Below are 24,285 nucleotides of genomic sequence, written 5' to 3' on the forward strand. Positions count from 1 at the left end.
TTTGGCACAAGATCTGGGGGTTCCCCTAGCAAAAGGAAAGACACTGCGCCCACTAACATTTTTGGGAATTGAAATTGATTCTGAGGAAGGACTATCAATTCTACGAAGAGACAAAGTGGAGAACCTAAAGGACACTATTAAGGATTTGAGAGGCAGCAACACGGCCACATTGAGGGAGCTACAGTCATTGGCAGGGAAATTGAATTTTGGTAGGGTGATCCCCGTGGGCAGGGAGCATTGAGCTAAAGACGGTTGGGTTGCTACATGCATCACAGCATGTGTGTTTGCGTGTTGAAGTAAAGGAGGACCTGAGAATGTGGGATGGTTTCTTGGACAAGTTCAATGGGGTCCTATTATGGAGGGAGCAGTGGGCAAGTAGTGAGAATATGAGGCTTTTTATAGGCGCGTCAGGCGCTCACAGGCTTGGTGCAATACTGGGAAATTAATGGCGTGGGCATGCTTGGCTGGCAGCATGGCATGAACAGGGCGTAACCCGAGACATCACACTGCTGGAGTTGTTCCCCATTGTAGTGGCATTGGGAGGAGTCACTGGCCAATAAAAGGGTGATTCTGTGGTCAGATAACCTGTCAGTGGTACAGATCATAAACCAAGGGCCACCTAGCAACTTAAGGGTGCTGAGGTTGCCCAGAGAGCTGACAACAAGCCTTCTCAAGTTAAACCCTGAAGTAAGAGCGAGACACATACCGGGGGAAAAGAGCGTAGCAGCTGACTCGTTTACCGTGGGGAAGGTTTCGGGAGAACAGACCAGAAGCAAACAAGAGGATGACCCCATTCATGGGCCAATGGTGGGACATGATTGGGAAAATGTGAGCACAATGATCGGCACAACATTGGCACCAGGCACAGGAAGGCGATACAAAGTGTGTTGGGAGAAATTTCTGACTTTCAAGGAAGAATTACCGATGGACCATCAGGGGGGATCACCAGTGCGCGCCTTTATCGGGTGGGATTGGCAGACTCAGAAAACCAGATCCTTGGTAGCTTACCACCAAGCCGCAATAGCCCACTACCACAAACTCAGAGGGATGCCTGATCCCACTAAGGAGCATTACATCACAATGGCTATGAAGGGTTGGGCTAAACGCACAGAGAAGAAAGCCGATCCCAGGCGCCCATAGAGATTTTGAAACTTCACAGGTTGATAGGAATACTGCCAAAGACATGCCGGGGGAATGGGAGGTGGCACTGTTCACAGCAGCCTTCACCCTGCCCTTCTTCAGGGCGTTCAGGGTAAGCAAGTTGGTCCCAGAGAATAAGGAGGGCCGGTGGGGGGCAGGTTTTTTGAGGCTGGAGGTTGTTATGATGGCAGGGGAACGGACTCAGATACACCTAAAAAAGCCTAAGATCGATCAAAAAGGGAAGGGGAGAACGTTCACACTCTACGGCATTAAGGAAAGCCCATGCTGTCCAGTAGCCGGTCTGGCCACATACCTACAAGTAAGACAGCCTGGAGGAGCAAGCTCACCTCTATTTTTGCACTGGGACGGGATGGCCCGGAGCGGGTATCAGTTTAAGAGCATGATGGGTATGGCGTTAAAAGACATGGGAGAGACAGAAGGGGTTTTTGGGACCCACTCGTTCAGAACTGGGGCAGCCACATCAGCAGCAAGTCTGGGCGTGAGGCCTGAAGCAATTATGAGAATAGGGGGATGGAAGTCTAGCTGTTTCAAAAGGTGTATACGTCTGGACAAAATGTGATGTTAATAAGTCACGTTCTCATCTCCTCCCAAAAGACAGCAGCTCAAAGGAGGAAGCGGTTCGTTTGGGTGGTGGGTCATTCCTCAGTGACAAGGGCCAAGGATAAATGGACACCAGAGAGGGAGAGGATGACGGTTAGTGTGTTTTGGTTCTATTGGCATGGGGTCCCGGGGATGAGATGGGGCAGCTGCAAGGGCACGTGCAAAGGCACGTGCAAAGGCTGTTGAGTAGACACCCCAGGCCCGACGTACTAATGATTAATCTTGGGGGAAATTACCTTACAAACCTGGGCAGAGGGGCAGTAATAAGGAAAATGATGGACACCTGCAGGAATTGGCCTCCCGGTTGGGAGACACTGCGATCATTTGGTCCGAGATCATAGCAATGCAAAAGTGGAGAAGAGCCGAATGTCAATCCGCCGTGGAAATATCAAGGAGAAAGTTAAATGGTGCAATGGCCAAGTTCTGCAGGGGCAGAGGTTTCACTGAGGTCAGGCATGGTTTGATTAACCTAAAGTTATCGGAGTATTACGAGAAGGACGGAGAGCACTTGTCTACGGCGGGCATGGATTTGCTTTTTTGGAACTTGTGTACACACCTGCTGGAGTTATGAGCAACAATGGGAGAGCCACAGATGGGCATGGACCCATCTATGGCGTGGCAGTGTTTTTGCGACCAGTGACACTGTAGGTACTACAAACGAGCTGTGGGAAAGCGGGCAGGGTTTTCGCTCCTCTCGTGATCAGGGTTTGCTTCCCCCGGCAAGAACGGCACTCCTCCAGCCCAGGATCACCTGCAAGGGCAGGCAGGGCACAGACAAAAATGGTTGGGGGAGCTTTGGCCTAGAGTGGACTTGGTTGAAAAATGGGGAAGCAATGTTTTTTTGAGATGGAGCAGTCAGCTGGTCGCCGCACCTGGAGAACAATTTCACAAAGTTTGGTTTTGCAGTGAAGACAAACATGTAGGGCCTCATTACGACCTTGGCGGAGGACCATGGTGCAATTAGCACCATGGTCCATGGCGCTAAGCTGCCAACTCCGCCATGGTGGTTGGCGGATTTACCGCCCCATTCCGACCCAGGCGGGGCGGTAAATCCCCAATCCCCATTTTACCCTTCCCCATTCCCATTCTTGCCCCATAGGGTATAATGGGAGTGGGGAAGGCGTTAATTACGCCACTGTAAATTACGGTGGCGTAATTAACAACAAGGTCCCTTAGCGCCATGGATTTTACCGCCTGCAAAAAGCAGGCGTAAAAATGACCATGGCGCTACGGGAACTCGTAGTCAGGCGGAAAGGTACGCCATGCACTACGCCGGCGTAAAACCCTCTCCGCCAGGGTCCTAATGAGGCCCGTAGTGTTTAGTAACGTTGTGATAATAAATCTGCAGCCCTTTAAGCCAACAAAAGAGCAAATGTCTCCATCTGCCCTGTTTCCAAAAAGGGCGAGGTACGGGTAGCGAATGGAAAGAGCAATAATGTTGGTATTTCTATGGACAAGTGCCCAGGTTATGGAGGTGACGATATCGGGAACTCAAAGAGGCACCCAGATAACCTGGCAGCATCCTACTTCCTCCCCTCTGGATAAGGAGGAGGGGTTGGGCGAAAGGCGGCAAAAACCGGGGCTGCACCCCGGGCCCTGACAAATACGGTGCAATTAAATTCTGATGAAATGAAGTCAGAGCAGCACCTTTCACGTGTTTTGGCACGCCCCCTTTCTGCCATTCCCCAAAGGCAATGAAGCCACAGCAGAGCCCCTGTGCGCATGCATGTGTTTTGGCGGCCAATTCAGGTTCACAAATATAAACAGAGATCAGCAGGACCCATGTTCCCGATGTTTTCCTTACCCAGAGGCAGTAACGAGAAGAGTAACGGACCTTTCATTGGGCCTCATTAGGACCCTGGCGGAGAGGGTATTACGCCAGCGTAGTGCATGGCGTACCTCTCCGCCATACTACGAGTTCCCGTAGCGCCATGGAGGTTTTCTCCGCCTGGTTTTACCAGCCGGAGAAAACCATGGCGCTACGGGACCTCGTTGTTAATTACGCCACCGTATTTTACGGTGGCGTAATTAACTCCTTCCCCACTCCCATTATACCCTATGGGGCAAAAATGGGAATGGGGAAGGGCAGAATGGGGATTGGGGATTTACCGCTCCGCCGAGGTCGGAATGGGGCGGTAAATCCGCCAACCCCCATGGCGCTATCGGCGGCTTTCCGCCATGCTTCGCGGTGCATTTAGCACCGCGAAGTCCGCCTGGGTCGTAATGAGGCCCATTGTCATTTCCGTGCGAGCGGGCAGGGCCTTGTGCTTCCGCTGGATTCAGGCAGGCGGACGGGCGGGCGCAACAACCAAAAAGCTAACCAATATTCACGCATGTAAAGGCAGATGGCATCGGATCACAAGTGTTGGCGAGGTAAACGATGGTAGCAAGAGGAAAGGGCTGCGGGGAAAATGTGGTGAATATTTGCCACCCTAAACCATCGTCTTAGTCATCTTTGGACGTGTATTCTTCTATGGCATCGCTGCGCCTCACCGTTTCTGTATTTGGCATTTTCTTTGTCGGTATTTATGGCGGCGCAGTGATCGCATAAGTTCGTGCTAAGTGGTCCCTTGGAACTGAATTCTGGCCTCTAAGGTACCATAGGATTGTGAGTCACTCACTCTCATGCACATTCGCAGTGGGACTGTGTGGCTCGTTGCTTGGTGCTGAGCGCTGGAAAATAGCCCTGTTAAGATGTTTAAAGCGTAGATTGCAGAGTAGGCCGTAGTCTGGGGCGGTCAGGGTTACTTACGCTGTTGTGCCTTGGGGGGGGGCTGGCACAGTGCATGAACTCCCTCAGACAAGCTACTCACTGTGATAGCAATGCCGCGTGCAAGCATCGGAGCGTGAACATCTCAACAACCAAAATGAAGTGTGATGTTGCACAATGTCAATGGAAATGCTTAGTCAATCCCACATTACGGCAATTCCAGGCCTTTGAAGGATGAGTTTCGCACCCAACCTTCTGATCACCACTGCTTCTGTGCAGAAGAAAAGGAGTTGCTCTTTTAAAGGGTGAGGAAATCTCAGGATTCACCCGTAATATCTACCCCAGAATCGTTTCCGGTTTGTCCTTGAAAGAAGGGCAAGGAAGAGAAGGTGTTAGCAGCCTGAGATAGAAGATTTGACATTATTCACTCACAACCCAACTTCATTAAAGAAGCCCCTCCCATCCAGAAGAATATTGCTTGGCCCAGATGCCATGGACATGATTTAAGCTTCGGACACAGAGAGGCAAAGCTCCCTGGAAGCAAAGCGTTAGGAACCCCACTTCATGATATTTGAAAGAAACCATAGAAATGCATCTTTATGAGTGTATGGGTGCTGTCACAGTAGGCCTACAACATGACAAATGGAGTGTGGACTCAAATATCAAGGTAGATAAAAACCGTACGACTCCTCCTATGAAGATGGCAGAAGACCTAGAAGAAGACATAAGAAGGCACCTCCATCACCGAAGTCCAGATATCAGTTATCAGGAATGGTACCCTGAATTCCTTAGCAGAGGGCAATCGCACATGATCATCACAGTCAAGGAGAAACCTTCAAGCAGGCAAGAAAGGAATATAGCCATGGCAACCCACCTAGAAGGTCTTGAAAGTTCTACAGAGAACACAACTAGAAGGATGAACACAAGCCCTCGCGGGGAACCCATCATCGTGAGCAGTGGTAGAGGCCAGTCTTCAGGGTTAATGAAAACCTGAAGAGGTCAAGCTCAAAAGTTACATTGAGAAGGCGAGAGACACAGCAGGGAAACTCTGGGGAATCGTCGGCCCACTAACATTCCAAAGTCAATTAACAGTTAGCAACAGGGTAAATGAGTGCCTAAGTGGACTAAGGATAGTTCCCGTTAGAAAGCATCCATGCCCACCAAATGGGCAAGGCGAGGGCTATTCTGAGGATCTGTGTGTACTTGTTTTCTGCCCATTTCTTCACTTTCCACGTTCCGTTGCTCAGAAAGACTCTTCTGATACCTGTAATCAGCCTACCCCCCTCTTTCATGGAAGAATTGATAGGAAGATGCATGTTTGTGCCCTTCCTCTGCTTAATCTCCACCAGCACCAACATACCATGTCTCTGGTCAAACCACCACATCATCAACTTCTCTATCCCACAGCCTCTAAATCCAAAACCACGCCCAACCCCCTACCACCAGCTGTAACACGAAGCTCGCAGAAGCTCACCAGAGACAACATCCTGTCCCTGCTCAACACCCCTGGCCTCCAGGCCCTGTTCAACTCCAACCCCAACTCATTAGTGGATATACACCTTAATCCTCTCTAATGCTGTGAGCACCATAGCCCCCCCTAGCTCCTCACAAATCCAAAACAGTCAGACATTCAAACTCATGGTTCACCACCGACCTTTTGGAACGGCGCAATCAGAAACGGCAAGCCCACACAACTTGGCTAAAGGACCCGACCGACTCTGTAAAAAATGAGTTCATCAAAATATCCAGACTCTAAAAATCTGCCATAATCACAGCCAAATGAAACTCCTACAATTCTAGAATCAGCAATGCCATCTCTGATGTAAAAGAAATGTTCACCATCTTCAGAGAACTTGAATCTCCTGCCCAACCCCCCACCACCATCACTAAAGACTTAACATGCTCGGACATCCAGGCAGCACTATTAGGTAAAATCGATACCCTGAACTCGAAAATCCTCTCTTAACAAGCTACCATCACCAAACACCCCATAACTACTATTATCAGCTGCACTCCTCTCCCCGTCTCCCCAACCACCACCCAGTTCATCTTCAGAGACCTCTCTGAGAGTGAAGTCCTAACGCTGATTAAAAGCCTGAAACCTTCCAAATGCAAAGGCGATATATGTCCTGCCTCACTCATCAAAGACTGCGCTGACGTGTTAGCCCCCGTCATCACAGCCTTTATAAACTCGTGTTTTGCTAAAAGCACTGTTCCAGCCAGCCCAAAAGAAGCTTGGGTCCTCCCACTCCTAAAAAAAACCTCACTAGACCCAGCCATTCCATCCAACTATAGGCCAATCACCACTGTCCCCTTCCTACAAAAAATCCTAGACCGCGCAGCCTACCTGCAAGTTCAGCAGTTCCTGGAGCACAGCAAAATCCTAGGGATGCATCAATCCAGCTTCCACCAAGTGCACGGGACTGAATCCACCCTTCTTGACCTAAATAATCAGCTAGATGTGATCAGGGATGAAGGAAATGCCCCCCAGCTCCTCCTCCTCCTAGACCTATCTGCAGCTTTCGACTTGGTTAACCACCAAATCATATGCCACCACGTCACCACTCACGCTAATTTCTCCACACCTGCCACTGCCTGGATTGGTTCCTTCTTGGAAGGGAGGGTTATGAGGGTTTTCTCAGAGATTGCAAATGCCTCGCCCTCTCCCATCACCTCTTGTGTACCTCAAGGGTCTTGCATTGCCCCAACCCATCTTTACCAGGCCACTTTTCAACATCCTAGACACCCTCAGCATAGCTCCCACCCACTATGCCGATGATACTCAAATCCTCATCCCACTCTCTGGCAACTACACAGATGACGCTGCCACCCTCAATGACTTCTACTCTACTATACAGGCATGGATGCCAGCTAATTATCTTTGTCTCAACAGCGACAAGACAGAAATCCTAATTGTCGGCCCACCAAATGCACTTAAGTCTCTCAATAATCAATACATGGACTTCAAGATTGACAACTGCCTGATTCCCGTCTCAACCTCTGTAAAGACACTAGGAGTTTACCTTGATGCTTCACTTACTATGTCTAGACAAGTAAACACTATTGCCTCTTCTGCAGCCTACGCCACTAAGGTCCTCAACGCAGCCAGACCCTTGCTATCTAAAAATGACTGCCTTACGATTGCCCGTGCCATCATTGGCTCCAAGATTGATGACTGCAATGTCTTCTTCACAGGCAGCAACTCTGGAAATATCCAGAAACTACAAGTCATCCAAAACAATGCCTTGAGAGCAGCCCTCCATATCCCGAAGAGAGAATACATCTCTAAAGCTAGAAGAGAAGCGCACTGGCTCCCCATCCAGGAGCGCATCACCTTCAAAACACTCTCCATTACCCACAAGTGCCTCTCCAATACAGCGCCCCATACCTCATCCAATGTATCACCAAAGCTCACTCCTTAGGATCCACTAGGGCCCTCTACACCGATCGACTAGTCGTGCCCAAAGTAAAGAGATGCAAACCTGGAGGCTCAGGTTTCCCTTACCTAGCTGCCAAACTATGGAACAACCTCCCCCCAACCCCACCCTAAGGGCCAAGAAACCCTACTGGATCTTTCGTAAAGTCCTCAAAACTCAGCTCTTCTCCGAACCCACAACCTCACCTGCCCACTGCATCTATGTCTCAAATACTGTTCTCTATCACCACCATATTGTACGTCTAACATGTGTGATAATGCCTCCCAAGTGTGTAATTGTGCTACAGCTGTGACTGCACCTATGCCACCCCTGCGCTGCGTGACTAAAAAATCACAATTGTATAACAATGTTTGTTTCTTGACTTATAACTGCAACAGCGCCTCAATGCCTCCGGCTTGTATGTGCGCTTTACAAATTAAATAAATACATAAAATCAATAAATAATTGCATGCTTATTATGTGGAGCCCTACACCCACCTCCATTCCCTCTTTAGCAATGGCCACTTAGGTGTTCCTTTCTCTTCCCTTGTTTTATGTGCTTTTGTCTCCCAATCGCCTTGTTGCATGTTAGGCAACTCTTTTTTTGTGTGCTTATATCCTATAAAGCTGATTCAGCAGGGGACAGCCAGTTGGTGGAAGCGTGTTCAAACAGAACCGAAGCCCACTTGCACAGTCCTGGATAGACAGTCACTCTCTTTCTCAGTCCTCTATAGAGACTGACTCTCTTTCAAAGTCCTCTCTAATTGTAATTGTTTATTTGTAAAGCTCTCTAGACAGTCACTCTCTTTCACAGTCCTCTCTAATTGTAATTGTTTATTTGTAAAGCTCTCTAGACACTCACTCTCTTTCACAGTCCTCTATAGAGACTGACTCTCTTTCAAAGTCCTCTCTAATTGTAATTGTTTATTTGTAAAGCTTTCTAGACACTCACTCTCTTTCACAGTCCTCTATAGAGACTGACTCTCTTTCAAAGTCCTCTCTAATTGTAATTGTTTATTTGTAAAGCTCTCTAGACAGTCACTCTCTTTCACAGTCCTCTATAGAGACTGACTCTCTTTCAAAGTCCTCTCTAATTGTAATTGTTTATTTGTAAAGCTTTCTAGACAGTCACTCTCTTTCACAGTCCTCTCTAATTGTAATTGTTTATTTGTAAAGCTCTCCAGACAGTCACTCTCTTTCACAGTCCTCTCTAATTGTAATTATTTGTAAAGCTCTCTAGACAGTCAGTCTCTTTCACAGTCCTTTCCAGTGACTCACTGACTATAGTCACCCTCTTTTCCCTCACTTTCTTTGAAAAACCTGTTTTGTCAGCCAATCCCTTTTACACAAAGGTCTGGGAGCCCCTCTAGAGAGAATGAACGATGCCAAATAACCTGTTCTATGGGGAGGCCCCCACTCGGGAGGGTCCCCAACCAGACTTTAGCTCACTGCATCCTACACAGAGGAGAAATAACAATTTGCATATTGGTCTTTGTCCCACCCACAGGGGCAGCCCAGCACCGACATGCCAGGCAAGTGCTCTCTGAGCATGAGTGCCAGCAGCAGCCCCAGACACGTCTTTCGGCCTTGTGGGGCCTCCTGCGTGAGATGAAGCTGAGCCTCTCTAAGGCACGTGGTTGTGGACCCTCCTGCGTGGAACAGGCTATCTACCCCTTGCTAACTCTCAGTAGAGGGGCTCCTGCTCCCTAGTCTAGCTCCCCTCTGCAGTCCTCGGTAGCACTGTATATTCTTTTCCCCATTCATGTCTTGTCACTCAGTCTCTTTCATTGCCCTTTCCTGTCACTCATTTTATTTCACAGACGTCTCCAGTCCCTGACTCTCTTGAATAACTCTTTCTAGTCACTCCCTTAGTCACAGACTATTCTTCTTACTCACTGCCCTCTCCAGACTTCCCTCCTCACCTTCTCTTTTTTTGAGCACCGCTTACCACTCTCTATCTTCTCTGACCCCTCCAGTCACTCACTCTCTTACACAGACCTCTCCAATAGCATAGTATTAGTACAATACGTATAATTGGTTATTTATAGCGCGCTTACTACCGAAGAGGTTTCTAAGCGCCATCCCTGAATTCGAACCTGTGTCGCTCTGCGTGGTCTTGCTTCCGAGACGAGCATGTTGCCACTGAGCTATACTACCCCAATTACTGATTCCCTTTCCTATCTCTCTCTCTAGTCACTCACTTTTTCACGGGATATTCTACGCCCAGTCTTTTCAGATCTCTCTCTTTCTGCACACCTCTTATCACTCAGGATATGCACAGACCTCACCAATCACTCATTCTTTCAGTTAGATCACTCTAGTCACTCACTCTCTCAGATAGACCACTCTAGTCACTCACTTTCTCAGATAGACCACTCTAGTCACTCACTCTCTCAGATAGACCACTCTAGTCACTCACTCTCTCAGACAGACCACTCTAGTCACTCACTCTCTCAGATAGACCACTCTAGTCACTCACTCTCTCAGATAGACCACTCTAGTCACTCACTTTCTCAGACAGACCACTCTAGTCGCTCACTCTCTCAGATAGACCACTCTAGTCACTCACTCTCTCAGATAGACCACTCTAGTCACTCACTCTCTCAGATAGACCACTCTAGTCACTCACTTTCTCAGACAGACCACTCTAGTCACTCACTCTCTCAGATAGACCACTCTAGTCACTCACTCTCTCAGATAGACCACTCTAGTCACTCACTCTCTCAGATAGACCACTCTAGTCACTCACTCTCTCAGATAGACCACTCTAGTCACTCACTCTCTCAGATAGACCACTCTAGTCACTCACTCTCTCAGATAGACCACTCTAGTCACTCACTTTCTCAGACAGACCACTCTAGTCACTCACTCTCTCAGATAGACCACTCTAGTCACTCACTCTCTCAGATAGACCACTCTAGTCACTCACTCTCTCAGATAGACCACTCTAGTCACTCACTCTCTCAGATAGACCACTCTAGTCACTCACTCTCTCAGATAGACCACTCTAGTCACTCACTCTCTCAGATAGACCACTCTAGTCACTCACTCTCTCAGATAGACCACTCTAGTCACTCACTCTCTCAGACAGACCACTCTAGTCACTCACTCTCTCAGATAGACCACTCTAGTCACTCACTCTCTCAGTTAGACCACTCTAGTCACTCACTCTCTCAGATAGACCACTCTAGTCACTCACTCTCTCAGATAGACCACTCTAGTCACTCACTCTCTGAGATAGACCACTCTAGTCACTCACTCTCTCAGATAGACCACTCTAGTCACTCACTCTCTCAGATAGACCACTCTAGTCACTCACTTTCTCAGACAGACCACTCTAGTCACTCACTCTCTCAGATAGACCACTCTAGTCACTCACTCTCTCAGACAGACCACTCTAGTCACTCACTTTCTCAGATAGATCACTCTAGTCACTCACTCTCTCAGATAGACCACTCTAGTCACTCACTTTCTCAGATAGACCACTCTAGTCACTCACTCTCTCAGATAGACCACTCTAGTCACTCACTCTCTCAGATAGACCACTCTAGTCACTCACTCTCTCAGATAGACCACTCTAGGCACTCACCTTCTCAGACAGACCACTCTAGTCACTCACTCTCTCAGATAGACCACTCTAGTCACTCACTCTCTCAGATAGACCACTCTAGTCACTCACTTTCTCAGATAGACCACTCTAGTCACTCACTCTCTCAGATAGACCACTCTAGTCACTCACTCTCTCAGATAGACCACTCTAGTCACTCACTCTCTCAGACAGACCACTCTAGTCACTCACTCTCTCAGATAGACCACTCTAGTCACTCACTCTCTCAGACAGACCACTCTAGTCACTCACTCTCTCAGATAGACCACTCTAGTCACTCACTCTCTCAGATAGACCCCTCTAGGCACTCACTTTCTCAGACAGACCACTCTAGTCACTCACTCTCTCAGATAGACCACTCTAGTCACTCACTCTCTCAGATAGACCACTCTAGTCACTCACTTTCTCAGATAGACCACTCTAGTCACTCACTTTCTCAGACAGACCACTCTAGTCACTCACTCTCTCAGACAGACCACTCTAGTCACTCACTCTCTCAGATAGACCACTCTAGTCACTCACTTTCTCAGATAGACCACTCTAGTCACTCACTTTCTCAGACAGACCACTCTAGTCACTCACTCTCTCAGATAGACCACTCTAGTCACTCACTCTCTCAGATAGACCACTCTAGGCACTCACTCTCTCAGATAGACCACTCTAGTCACTCACTTTCTCTGCTCTCCTCGTAAGGAATGAATTCCTCAGGAGCTCCAACCGAGAACTTCTCCTTCTCCACGTTTTTCTTCTTCTTTTCGCTTTTCTTGTTGCTGTTTTTCACTGTGAAAAGAAAGAACAGATGCTGTTTTTATGGCAGAGCTGTTTGTTGTTTTCTCATAACATTCATTCACACAACCCATGTCACAAATGATGAACAACATGGTTTATCATAACACAATAATAACAGCTCGCCAAGATGCAGCCATACACAGGGATGCGAAATTCCGGGACTGAGAGAAGCGCAGAGCTCCCATATGAAGCTATCGATTATAGAGGCCACAGTGAGGGGCATGGAGCTTCAAACAGGCGCAACCTCTCCCCGGCCTCAAGATACAGCCATGCACAGGGATTACAGATGCAACCTCTCCCTGGTCTCAAGATACAGAAATGCACAGGCATTACAGATGCAACCTCTCCCTGGTCTCAAGATACAGAAATGCACAGGGATTACAGATGCAACCTCTCCCTGGTCTCAAGATACAGAAATGCACAGGCATTACAGATGCAACCTCTCCCTGGTCTCAAGATACAGAAATGCACAGGCATTACAGATGCAACCTCTCCCTGGTCTCAAGATACAGAAATGCACAGGCATTACAGATGCAACCTCTCCCTGGTCTCAAGATACAGAAATGCACAGGCATTACAGATGCAACCTCTCCCTGGTCTCAAGATATAGACACAAGCTCTCCTGGCTCCCAAAATACAGCCATGCACAGGGATTACAGATGCAACCCTTCCCTGGTCCCAAGATACAGCCTTAGACAGGGATTACAGACGTAACCTCTCCCTGGTCTCAAGATACAGACACAACCTCTCCCTGGTCCCAAAATACGGCCATGCACAGGGATTACAGACGCAACCTCTCCCTGGTCTCAAGATACAGACACAAGCTCTCCTGGCTCCCAAAATACAGCCATGCACAGGGATTACAGATGCAACCCTTCCCTGGTCCCAAGATACAGCCATGCACAGGAATTACAGACGCAACCTCTCCCTGGTCCCAAAATACGGCCATGCACAGGGATTACAGACGCAACCTTTCCCTGGTCTCAAGATACAGACACAAGCTCTCCTGGCTCCCAAAATACAGCCATGCACAGGGATTACAGATGCAACCCTTCCCTGGTCCCAAGATACAGCCATGCACAGGAATTACAGACGCAACCTCTCCCTGGTCCCAAGAGTTATTTATTTATTTATTTATATTTATATAGTGCACAGACAGCCCAGGGGCATTGTGGCACTGTTACTTGCAGGAGCTTTGTTACAGGGGTACAGGAATGGTGACAGTCGTTGGCACATTATGATTGCTACGAACATAGTAGTCATTACAGCGGATACATCCATGGACAGGGATTACAGATGCAACATCTCCCTGGTCCAAGATATAGCCATGCGCAGGGATTACAGACGCAACCTCTGCCTGGCAAGAACAGACTTTTTCTCTCCATAAAATCACAAAATTCTTCCCTCTGAAAGGTGGTAACCCTGCAAGGGTTGCCTAATATAAACAGTAGTCCCAGACATTCACTGCCCTTCATTCAGAGGGGTGGGAGCTAGCTTCAAGTTGATACATTGCATATCAAATAGGTGTTGGGTTTTCCTGCCCTTTGTTAGTTCTGTGAACAGGCCTTCTTGCAGACCTGCTTCAATTAACTCTCATCAGTATGCGCTTCCACCACTAACAACTTAACAATAGGCGGGGTGGAACCATGGAGCCTTTGATATTTTAATTAGGCTAACCATAGGCAGATGAAGGTGTTGCCTTCCCCCTTCTTGAGATGCGTTGATGTACCTGTGGCTGTCACATTCCAGCTGAACATGACAGGCGGACTTGACTATGTGTTTGTTGTATGGTTAGCTTTGGGAAATGTGTGCGGATTAGACCCAAACATTTCACGGAAGTTTAACTACCAACATAACATTTCTTTAAAAAATATCAGAACAGCCAAGGCGAGTGCACACTCCCCGTGCGGATGGTAGTATTCCTAACATACCTCCATTCCTCAACATGTGAACCGCCACCCTACTGAGAGTCTGGTTCGTCATCAAGGTGAAAGTACCAGCTGAGGCCATCTGCATTTCCATGCTGGGAGCCTGGCTTGCGCTGGATGTCCATATCTAATCCCTGTAGGGATATGGCCCAATGCAAAAGCTAAGGATTCTCTCCTTGCAAGGTCATTAACCATTGCAGAGGCCGGTGGTCATTCTGGATCGTAAAGTGAGACCCAAAGATGGAGGGTTTCAGCTTGTTTATAGCCCACACAACCGCATACACCTCTTTTTCAATGACAGCCCAGTTCCTTTCCCTTTTTGTCAACCACCTGCTAATGTAGACGACAGGTTGCTCTACCTGTTTAGAGTTCAGCTGCGCTAACACTGCTCCAATCCCAAAATCAGAGGTGTCTGTCTAGATTTTGAACTCTTGACCATAGTTTGGAACTTTCAGAACTGGGGGGGGGGCTGCAAAAGCCATCCTTTAAATCCTGAAAAAAGGGATGACAGGCGGGATCCTAGTTAACTTCTTCAGCATTTTCTTGGAGGTTACATCATTCAGGGGCATGGCAATGGTCCCATACCTGCTGATGAACGACCAGTAGTACCCGGTGAGACCTAAAAAGGATCCCACCTGCGTCTGTGTGGTGGGGATGTCCCAATCGTTCATAGCCTGTAACTTTGCTTTGAGATGTTGTTTCTTACCTCAACCAACCAGATGGCCTAGGTAAGTCACTGTGCCCTAGCACTTTGTGGCCTTGATAGTCAGGCCTGCATTCTGCAGCGCTTGAAGCACTTGTTTCAGGTGGGATGGATGATCCTCCCAGGTTTGACTGAAGATAGAAATGTCATCTAAATAGGCAACACTGAGGTTTTCCAGACCCGGCAAATCCTGGTTAACCATCCACTGAAAAGTGGCAGGAGCATTCTTCAATCCAGAGGGCATCACAGTGAACTGATAATGTCCTTCCAGGGTTGAGAATGCCAACCTCTCTCTCGCTCTATCTGTCAAGCCAACCTGCCAATACCCCACTGTGATGTCAAAAGTACTCATGTACTTGGCAGCGCTGAGCTTGTCAATGAGCTCCTCTGCCCGGGGAATGGGGTGAGCATCTGTCTTCATGACAGAAATGAGCCCCCTGTAGTCTACACAGAAGCGAACTTCAGTCTTCCCAACACTGGTCTTTTTAGGGACCAGTACCACTAGGCTAGCCCTGGGGCTGTGGGATGGCTCTATCACTCTAAGGAACAGCATCTTGGAAACTTGATGGTGTCCCTGACCTTATTGGACATCTGTTGAATCCTACTCTTCACTGGATTACTGTCTCCAGTATCCACATCATGGGTGCACCAATCTGCGTGACTGGAAGTCAGTGAAAACAGACCGGCAAACTGTCTGAGTAACCGGCAACAGTCTGTCAGTTGCTGTTTTGACAGGTCTATTTCAAGGTTCACACCTTCAAGTGATCCATCTGTGGCTTCAGTGTGCAAGAGGTCTGGGAGGGGATGGTCTCCTCCTCAGTCTCTCCGTCAGTCAGACCAACTAATCCCGGCTATAATGGGGTTTTAGCTGGTTGATGTGAAAGACCCACCACATCTGTTTAGGTCCTTTCACATCAATGAGATTATTCGCCTCACTGATCTTTTCTAGCACACAGTAAGGCCCAGTCCACTTGTCCTGAAGGGCCCTGGGTTTGACAAGCTCCATAATCCACGCCCACTGGCCTGGAGAATAGACTGTCACTTTGGCCTTCCGATAGTGCCAGTGCTTCATCAGCTCCTAACTGGCCTTTAGGTTCTTAGTTGACTGTTCCATCTACTTTGCCATTCTAGACCGAAGGCCGAGTACGTAGTCCACAAAGTCTCTTGTAGGGGATGAGGGTTTGCTTTCCCATCCCTCTTTCACTAGACTGAGGGGTCTTCGCACAGGGTGTTCAAACAGAATATCAAAGGGGCTAAACCCTACCCCGTTCTGTGGCACCTCCTTGTAGGCGAAGAGAAGACATGGCAGAAGAATATCCCATTTTCTCCTCAGGTGCTCTTCCGAGCCACCTACGATGCCTTTCAGGGTCATGTTGAACCACTCAACAAGCCCATTGGCTTGTGGATGGAAGGATGGAGAGAACTGGTAGGTGTCTATGTGTTTGTTTTTCAATGAGCATTGGGAAATGTGTGCGGATTAGCCCCACACATTTCCCTGAGGTTTATTTGCTAACATTCCATTTCTTTAAAAAGAAATATCAAAACAGCACAGGCAAGTGCATGCTCCCTGTGCGGATCGTCGAATTCCTCACTGCTATGCACAGGGATTACAGACGCAACCTTCCCATGGTCCCAAATACAGCCATGTACAGAAATTAGACGCAACCTCTCCCTGGTCCCATTATACAGCCATGCACATGGATTACAGTCGCAACCTCTCCCTTGTCCCAAGATACAGCCATGCCCGAGGATTACAGACTCAACCTCTCCCTGATCCCAAGATACAGCTATACACAGGGATTTAGAGATGAAAACACTCCCAGGTCCCAAAATACAGCCATACACAGGGATTACAGACGCAACCTCTCCCTGGTCCCAAGATACAGCTATACACAGGGATTTAGAGATGAAAACACTCCCAGGTCCCAAAATACAGCCATACACAGGGTATACAGACGCAACCGCTCCCTGGTCCCAAGATACAGACATGCAAAGGGATTACAGTTGCAACCTCTCCCTGGTCCCCAGATACAGCCATGCGCGAGTATTACAGACTCAACCTCTCCCTGGTCCCAAGATACAGCCATACACAGGGATTACAGACGCAACCTGTCCCTGGTCCCAAGATACAGCCATGCACAGGGATTACATTCGCAACCTCTCCCTGGTCCCAAGATACAGCCATGCACAAGGATTACAGATTCAACCTTTCCCTGGTCCCAAGATACTGCTATACACAGGGAATGCAGATGCAACCTCTCCTGGTGCCAAGATACAGCCATACACAGGGATTACAGGCACAACCTCTCCCTGGTCCCAAAATACAGCCATAGATAGGGATTACAGACACAACCTCTCCTTCGTTCAAAGATACAGCCATAGACAGGGATTACAGACGCAACCTCTCCATGGTCCCAAGATACAGCCATACAGAGGGATTACAGACACATCCTCTCCCTGGTCCCAAAATACAGCCTTAGACAGGGATTACAGATGCAACCTCTCCCTGGTCCCAAGATACTGTGGGGTGAAATAGCCGTAAAATGCCATAACTACATGCTGGAATCAGAGGGGGAGATATGCCCCTCAGCAAAAGTCCTGCACATGAGCACGTGCACAATGAGGCCTATGCCCAAACATGAAGGAGCAGATTTAGGCATCTAAGCCTAGTGAGGCCTGAAAATGATCCTTGCCACACATGAGGGGAAGACCTCATGAGACTTTTGAGAGAGATCCGGAAAGGCTGGGACCATCTTGGAAAAAACAGCAGCGTCCAGCATGTAAATTTGTGTGCAAACTTGCACTGCAGAATGGAGTTTGTACTTTTACCCAAATCATTGCCTTCCAAAGCCGTTGTTCCTGTTCAGTTAAAGATATGCTCCTGAAAATGGGGGAAAAAGTATAATCAAGGAACTGTGGATTTGTGCATCATGAGCCCATCATGAAAAGACATAATTTGCAAAATTCACATGGAGTAAGTCATGTGAAATTGCCACAGAATGAAGGGTCACAGCTGAAATTTTCTGCAGCAAAATTGTAATTGTGTTTTTAAACACCAACACTTGAAGTGTCCACATGTTCAGTCAAAGTCATATAGCATACATTATGTTGCCTTTCTATAATCAGGGATTGCAGGCAACCACTGTGTGAAGGTTTTTACATATTGTAATTGTGCCATTCTAATAGTTGATTTAAGAAAATGCTTGCAGTGGGGGAAATGCCAGAGTTTCACTTTCATTTCTGCTGTGGGCTCCGTAGGTGTGATACTGGCTGTGCCCAAGCCTGGTGGTCAAGGGGATGGGTTGAGGAATTCTCTGCTTTCCCAGTTTACGACCAACACCACTTAAGGACATCATAAGCAGGAACAGCAACCTCGAGACAGCACAGCCCCACATGGCAGAAGGTGGGGGCAGATTTATGGAGGTGATTGGTGTCCCATGGCACACAATGGGGAGATATGCTTTTCCTCATGTAATATCCCCAATATCCATCTCAGAATATTCATGTGCGGATTTCTGGGAAGCTACCCGCAAGCTACATCTGATCAATCGAAAATAATTTTGGTGACCCCAACTTAATAAAAGTTATAAGGGAAAAATTGATTATGATCTCTGCGTAAATATGACGATCATACAAAAAAAGAAAATGTGTAACAATTGATAGGCATTCTGCCCATCGAATGCCCGTTTTTTCAGTAATATAGTTTGAGCGGAAACGAGGGAAAACTGTAGCTTTGCACCAGTAGGTCCCACGGTCATCAAACAAAGTTTAGGTGACTTCCTGAAAAATATAGTATCTAGAAATATGGCCATCTGTGACATAATATGATGGGAAATGGTAGCTATTATTAAAATGTGAGATTTCTAGGTACCAAAGCCAGATCCAACCCACTGTTTTGTCGGATGATTGATGGGGAAACCTCCTCAGGATGCTCAAACCACTCCTCCATTCTCTGGGCCTACCGGTTTATAGAGGGGGAGGGAACCGTTGATCACTGCCCAATCAGGTGTGTGAGGAGGATGACAGAGTAGTGATGTCATTTGGCTTATAAATAGGTTACGCCTCCTCAACTGGGTATTCTCTCTACAAAATCCGAGGTGTGCAGCTGACGAAAAAAAAAGGATCTATCCTTGCAGAAATGTGGGCCTAGTCTTAAAGGGAAGCAGTGAGTTGGAGTAGCTGATTGGGAGGACACAGTGAGACCTTGATTGACCCCTTTGATCGTCCCTGCATTGGAGCCCTGGCACCATTGGTGACTATATAGTCCTTTTCTTCTGTAAGTACAGATCTCCACAGCCATAGATTAAACAAGTCCTATCTATTTAAGCACTACTCTTGAGTGTCCCCATAAGGAAACATTATCTATTCTGTTTGTGAAATTTAGTTATTTTTCTATTGAAAAGTATTGTATTTGTCTGTACAATTTGGTAACACTTCTCTTGACAAATACTGTATTCCTCTGTGCATTTAAGTCATTTTTCCTATGGAACAATATCATCCCTTGTGTACCTGTTGATAATAGTTCTTTTTCCCCTGAAAAGTCCTTTGTTTGTTTGCATCGTTAAGTAAGTTATTTCCCTAGTATTTTGTCTAGTAAATCAATTAATTCCCCCATTTAAATTCATGGATCAAGATGGCTGCAATTCAAAATCAACCATCTTGTGCCCAGTGTTGTTATTTAATTGTTATAGTTATTAAAGTGTTGCCCCAAAATAATTATTCCCATTATGAGATAAAACTGTAATTGTCCATGTGTTAAATTGTGTATTTAAAACAAATCCCCTTTGCATCTGTCATATTAAACCCAAACTGTTGTTCCCACTGTGAGAATACCTTTGCCCAAAACATGCCTGTGAGTTGCCCTGTCATTTTCACTGAAAACCGTGGTTCCTATGTGCCTTTCTCATTGTTGAAAGCGTGTGTGTCATTTCCAGCCCCGGCCAAATTTGGTGGGATTCCCAATTTCGTTTTTCCAAATATTTATTTTTTAAATTTTATTTTATTATGTTTTAGCCATATTAGAAACAGAAAAACAGATTTATGACTTTTAACACATTTAAAAAATTAAAATCCTGTGAGATAAACAGTCCTCCTTTAAACAGTGATTTTCCCAGAGTAATCCCCTTCGTCCATCATGTTCCGAACTTGGATTTGACATTGCTTTCTTTTGTTTTCATGATTTTGAGCTTGCCTGTCATTTCCAGCTGCAGCTAAATTTAGTGGGATTTGTATGTTAGTTTTTCCAAATCTTTCATTTCACCTTTGAAAAATTGTTTTTCCTACTCTATCTTTCCTTCTCTATCGTACCCTGATCACGGATTCTAATTATATCCCCTTTTATTGTTTTGATTTTTCTTTCTCATGTGCTGCCTGTGTAAAAATCAGATTTCCTATGTATTCTAGCTAGTCTGTTTGGAATCCCTATTTGTTCTGTAGTGTAAGCAGTCCGAAAGTCCCTTGTGTGCTGTCCCAGTAGTATTGAATCAATTAAAACTCAGTTTTCCATTGTGTTAGGCAGAATCCTGTGCAGTTCCCTCAGGGACCACTACTCAGGATTAGGACTACAGGTGAGAACAATAAATCCCCTTTGGTATCAGTCTGTACCACAAAGATTTAGTTGGCAGCTGTGGCTGAGCAGTCAGACTTATCTCAAGAGTGAGATGTGCAGTATTCAGGGTTTACACAATAGGCCTACAGTACTATGACACAAGGAAACACTGACCAAAGCTTTGTATTAAAAAGTAGAGATATATTTATTTTATACACTTCTAGTAAAACACATTTATCACAGTCATCAATCAAGTTAAAATAAGTTAAAGAAAAATATACACACTCCCTAGTTAAATTGTAGACCAAGTGAACCAGAGTGAAAACTGAGCAAAATGGAACAGTGAAAATCACACACAAGGGATACTCTAGCAATTTCTCACAAGGGTGGTAAAGCACAAGTTATATAGAAATAGCTTCTTACACGCCCTAGCAACACTTCCCATAAGTTTGTGAACCAGTTTAAGCAAGACAGTGCATCAGTATAGGAAATACTTAAATGAAAACTGAGCAAAATGACATTTCACAAGGTTTAGAAAGGGGAAGAAAATGGTAGTTATAAGAAGTAGGTGCACCAACACAGTTCTCAGTGAGAATCAATCTAAAGAAGGCAGGTCTAACCAATGTACACAGAGTCAGTAGGCCTGTGCCAGAGTCAGTGGTACAGGGCAAGGGCCCAGGAGCAAAATGTTCTTGTAGCTGCAGTCAAGTCTTTGGTTAACGATTTTGAAAAGGTGGATGCAGAAGGTGAAAGACAATGTTAAGAGAGAGGGGCGGCCAAACCAACAGGTAGGTAAAGGATTTAAAACACCTTTAGTGCTACCGCGAAGAAAGGGCGGCCTGGCGGAACAATGTACCTTTAAAATGAAGAAGTGGCTCCTGCGGTGGCGTTTGTTCCTGGTAGTTCCTGCAGTTCAGGGGATCCAGCAGAGGAAGAGAGGCTCTCGTCAAGGAGGAAGGTTCGAGGTACTGCACTGCCCAGGGATGAAACCAGCCGCGGTGCTGCCCGATGAATAAAAGGTACGCTCCTTTAAATCGCAGTCTGGGTGGACTGGTGCCTGGCTATCTGGCCTCTGAGTACAGGGTACTGGTGATTCAACCAAGGCAGGTCCGGGAAGGTGATTGGCAAACTGGTTGGCCCCACCAGCTCAAGGGAAGAAGCCTCTTGCAGATGAAGATCTTCTCTCGTCGTGTGGAGAAAAGTGGTGAGACGCTGCAGCAGGGCTTCACCGGTGGTTCAGTCGTTGCAGATGTCTTTGGCTTCTCTCCTCTTTGGCTTCTTAGTTCCAGTGGCGACGTCTTGCTCTTACAGTCCTCAGGACCCTGCTTTTATGCAAAAAGATCCCCATTCATACACCCTAGCTGTCACTCACACAGTGGAGTGGTCTTCTTGGCGGGAGACCCTCCAGCCTATCAGGATAGAGTGCAACATGGGTTGCTGAGGCAACCTTGTTCAGGGGTCCTACTCCCCCTCCCACACAATGGACCCACCCCAGACTCAGTGGCACCGAAAGGAGGGCTTCTTGGCAGAAGCCTGCCAAACGTACGAACAAAGGATCCCCGACCTAGGTAAGGAGTTTAGAGAAAGACACGAGAAAGAAGTTATATTAAAGTTCTGGCAAATAAAAGTTACCGGAGTAAAGTTAATATTAAAATGCACCGGCGGTATATTAGAGGCTGTCAGAAAAAGTGGTAGCCTCGAACAATGGGAAAATCCCATAGGAAAATATTTGCAGTCAAATATTTATGGTAGTAACCACTGCCACCAGCCAGAAACTTTTGAGAGAGGGACTGTACGGTACCCCCTCGAAAATGAACATAAGGGAAAAACTATTAACCCTTTCCAGTACCTCCATAGTAAGATGGGTTGTACTGGTTTAGTTCATAGAAATTGACTAGTAAAGTCAATTGGGACTTTACATGCCCTGGGAGACAGTAGTCAGTCCCAGGTTATGGAGTCTATGTTTGGGGGTCGCTACGACACCCCTGTGTCACTGCACTGAGGGTGCTGTGTACCACATGTGAATAAAGATGGTTCCTATGGGGTTGAGAAAATCCCATAGACATTAAACAGAAAAATTGCCTAGAACACACATAGCAAAGATGCCTAAGAGAGGGAAAAAGAGTCTCATTCTTAGCAGGAGAAAAAAACAAACCCTTCAAATCCAGCAAAGCTGCTGGGGGACTCTGTAGGTAAGGGAAATTAGCCATAGAATGAGAATTCTCCCTAACACATTGTCACAGGGGGGAGCGCTTAACCTTCCTGCAATAAGTAGAGCGAAATCATTTGGCATTGCTTTTCACAACACAACATTTGGTGTGGCATGTAAGTAGCTCTTAACCTGGCTACCTTCTAGAAGCTTGTGCATTGTGTTGCCACAACATTAGTGGCTGCTGTCATATGTTTGTTCTGATCGAATATTAAAACAATAAATTAATACATTATTTATTGACAACACACCGGACTGGTTCCTGGTCTATTGCGAAAAGGGGTGCTGGTGGAGGTTGGGTGTGATACAGGGTGGAGGCCTGCTCAAAAGAATTCTGTGGAATCGTAAAAAAGCATTTTATTGTCCGTCACCACCATTGTGGGGGTAGAAGGTCCCTGAATTGCTTGTGCTCCATAATATCTTGTGACACCACAGCCATGCACATGGATTACAGACACAACATCTCCCTTGTCGCAAGATATAGCCATGAACAGGGATTACACAAGCAAACTCGCCCTGGTCCAAGATACAGCCAAGCACAGTGATTACAGATGCAACCTCTCCCTTGTCCCATGATACAGCCACTTATTTATTTATTTATTTATTTATTTATTTATTACACGTCCAGGCCCTCGGGTATCACGGCGTGGTTACAAGACAACTTAGGAATTGGTCATACATTGTTACAGAGTTCAAAATTAAGCACAGATGGCAAGCTAGTACAACAGCATAAACAATATTTACAGTTACAGTTTTCACTGGCGTGTTACGCTTGCACAGCATTATGTCCCATAGTGCTAATATTGGTTAAATAACCAGGTCTTTAGCAATTTCTTGTAACCAGGGAAGGAAGATTCTTTTTTGATATTAATGGGGAGGGTGTTCCAGTGTTTAGGGGCTAGAACGGGGAAGCTTCTGCCACCCACTCTAGTAGTTTTGTAACGAGGGGGTGCCAGTAAGAGGTTGTCATTGGATCTTAGTGATCTAGTGTATTCTTTTAGGTGTAAAGTGTTGTTAAGGTAAGTTGGGCCTTTTTTGGTAAGACATATGTGTGCAATGCATAGTGTTTTAAAGATAACTCTTGCTTTGATGGGAAGCCAGTGAGCGTCCTTCCTTGTCTTTCAAATGTGGTCCGATTCTTTTATTCCTAAGGCTGCTCTTATGAATTTGTTTTGCAGTAGTTGCATTTTGGAGGGGTTGGTATTGGATGTGCCTAGCTGTAATACATTGCAGTAATCCAATTTCGATAATAATAGGGCCCTGGCCAAGGTAAGGCAATTTACTGGGGTAAGAAATTGTCGGCAGAGAGCAATGCGTTTAGAGGTGTAGGCCATGGAAGAGGCGAGTCGTTAATATGTTTAGTCATAGTGAGACTGGCGTCGAGGTAGACTCCCAATTTTTTCACTTGCTTTAGCGCTGGAATAAAGGTGCCATCGATATTGATAGCTGAGTAGTCTGGGTGGAGAGCTGCTATTTTAGCTGGGGATCCTACGATGAGAACTTCTCTGTTCTCATCATTGAGACAGATACTATTTAGTGCCATCCAGTTTTGGATGATGACGTATATTTTGTTGATGGTCGCGGTATCCTGGTCATAGTTTCCTGTCAGTTGTA

At 46.6% G+C, this 24,285-nt stretch overlaps 1 protein-coding gene across 1 annotated transcript in view; it reads right to left on the bottom strand.

Annotated features, from left to right (window-relative positions):
- Positions 1 to 24,285, bottom strand: part of CPXM2 (carboxypeptidase X, M14 family member 2) — a 597,080-nt gene that overhangs the window by 470,119 nt on the left and 102,676 nt on the right. The window contains exon 2 of the mRNA XM_069612029.1: positions 12,167 to 12,274. Within this exon, the coding sequence (XP_069468130.1) occupies positions 12,167 to 12,274 (108 nt within the window). The remainder of the gene's footprint in view (positions 1 to 12,166; positions 12,275 to 24,285) is intronic.

This window comes from Ambystoma mexicanum, chromosome 8 (assembly GCF_040938575.1).
Source record: "Ambystoma mexicanum isolate Mex_15411 chromosome 8, UKY_AmexF1_1, whole genome shotgun sequence".
Lineage (NCBI taxonomy): Eukaryota > Metazoa > Chordata > Amphibia > Caudata > Ambystomatidae > Ambystoma > Ambystoma mexicanum.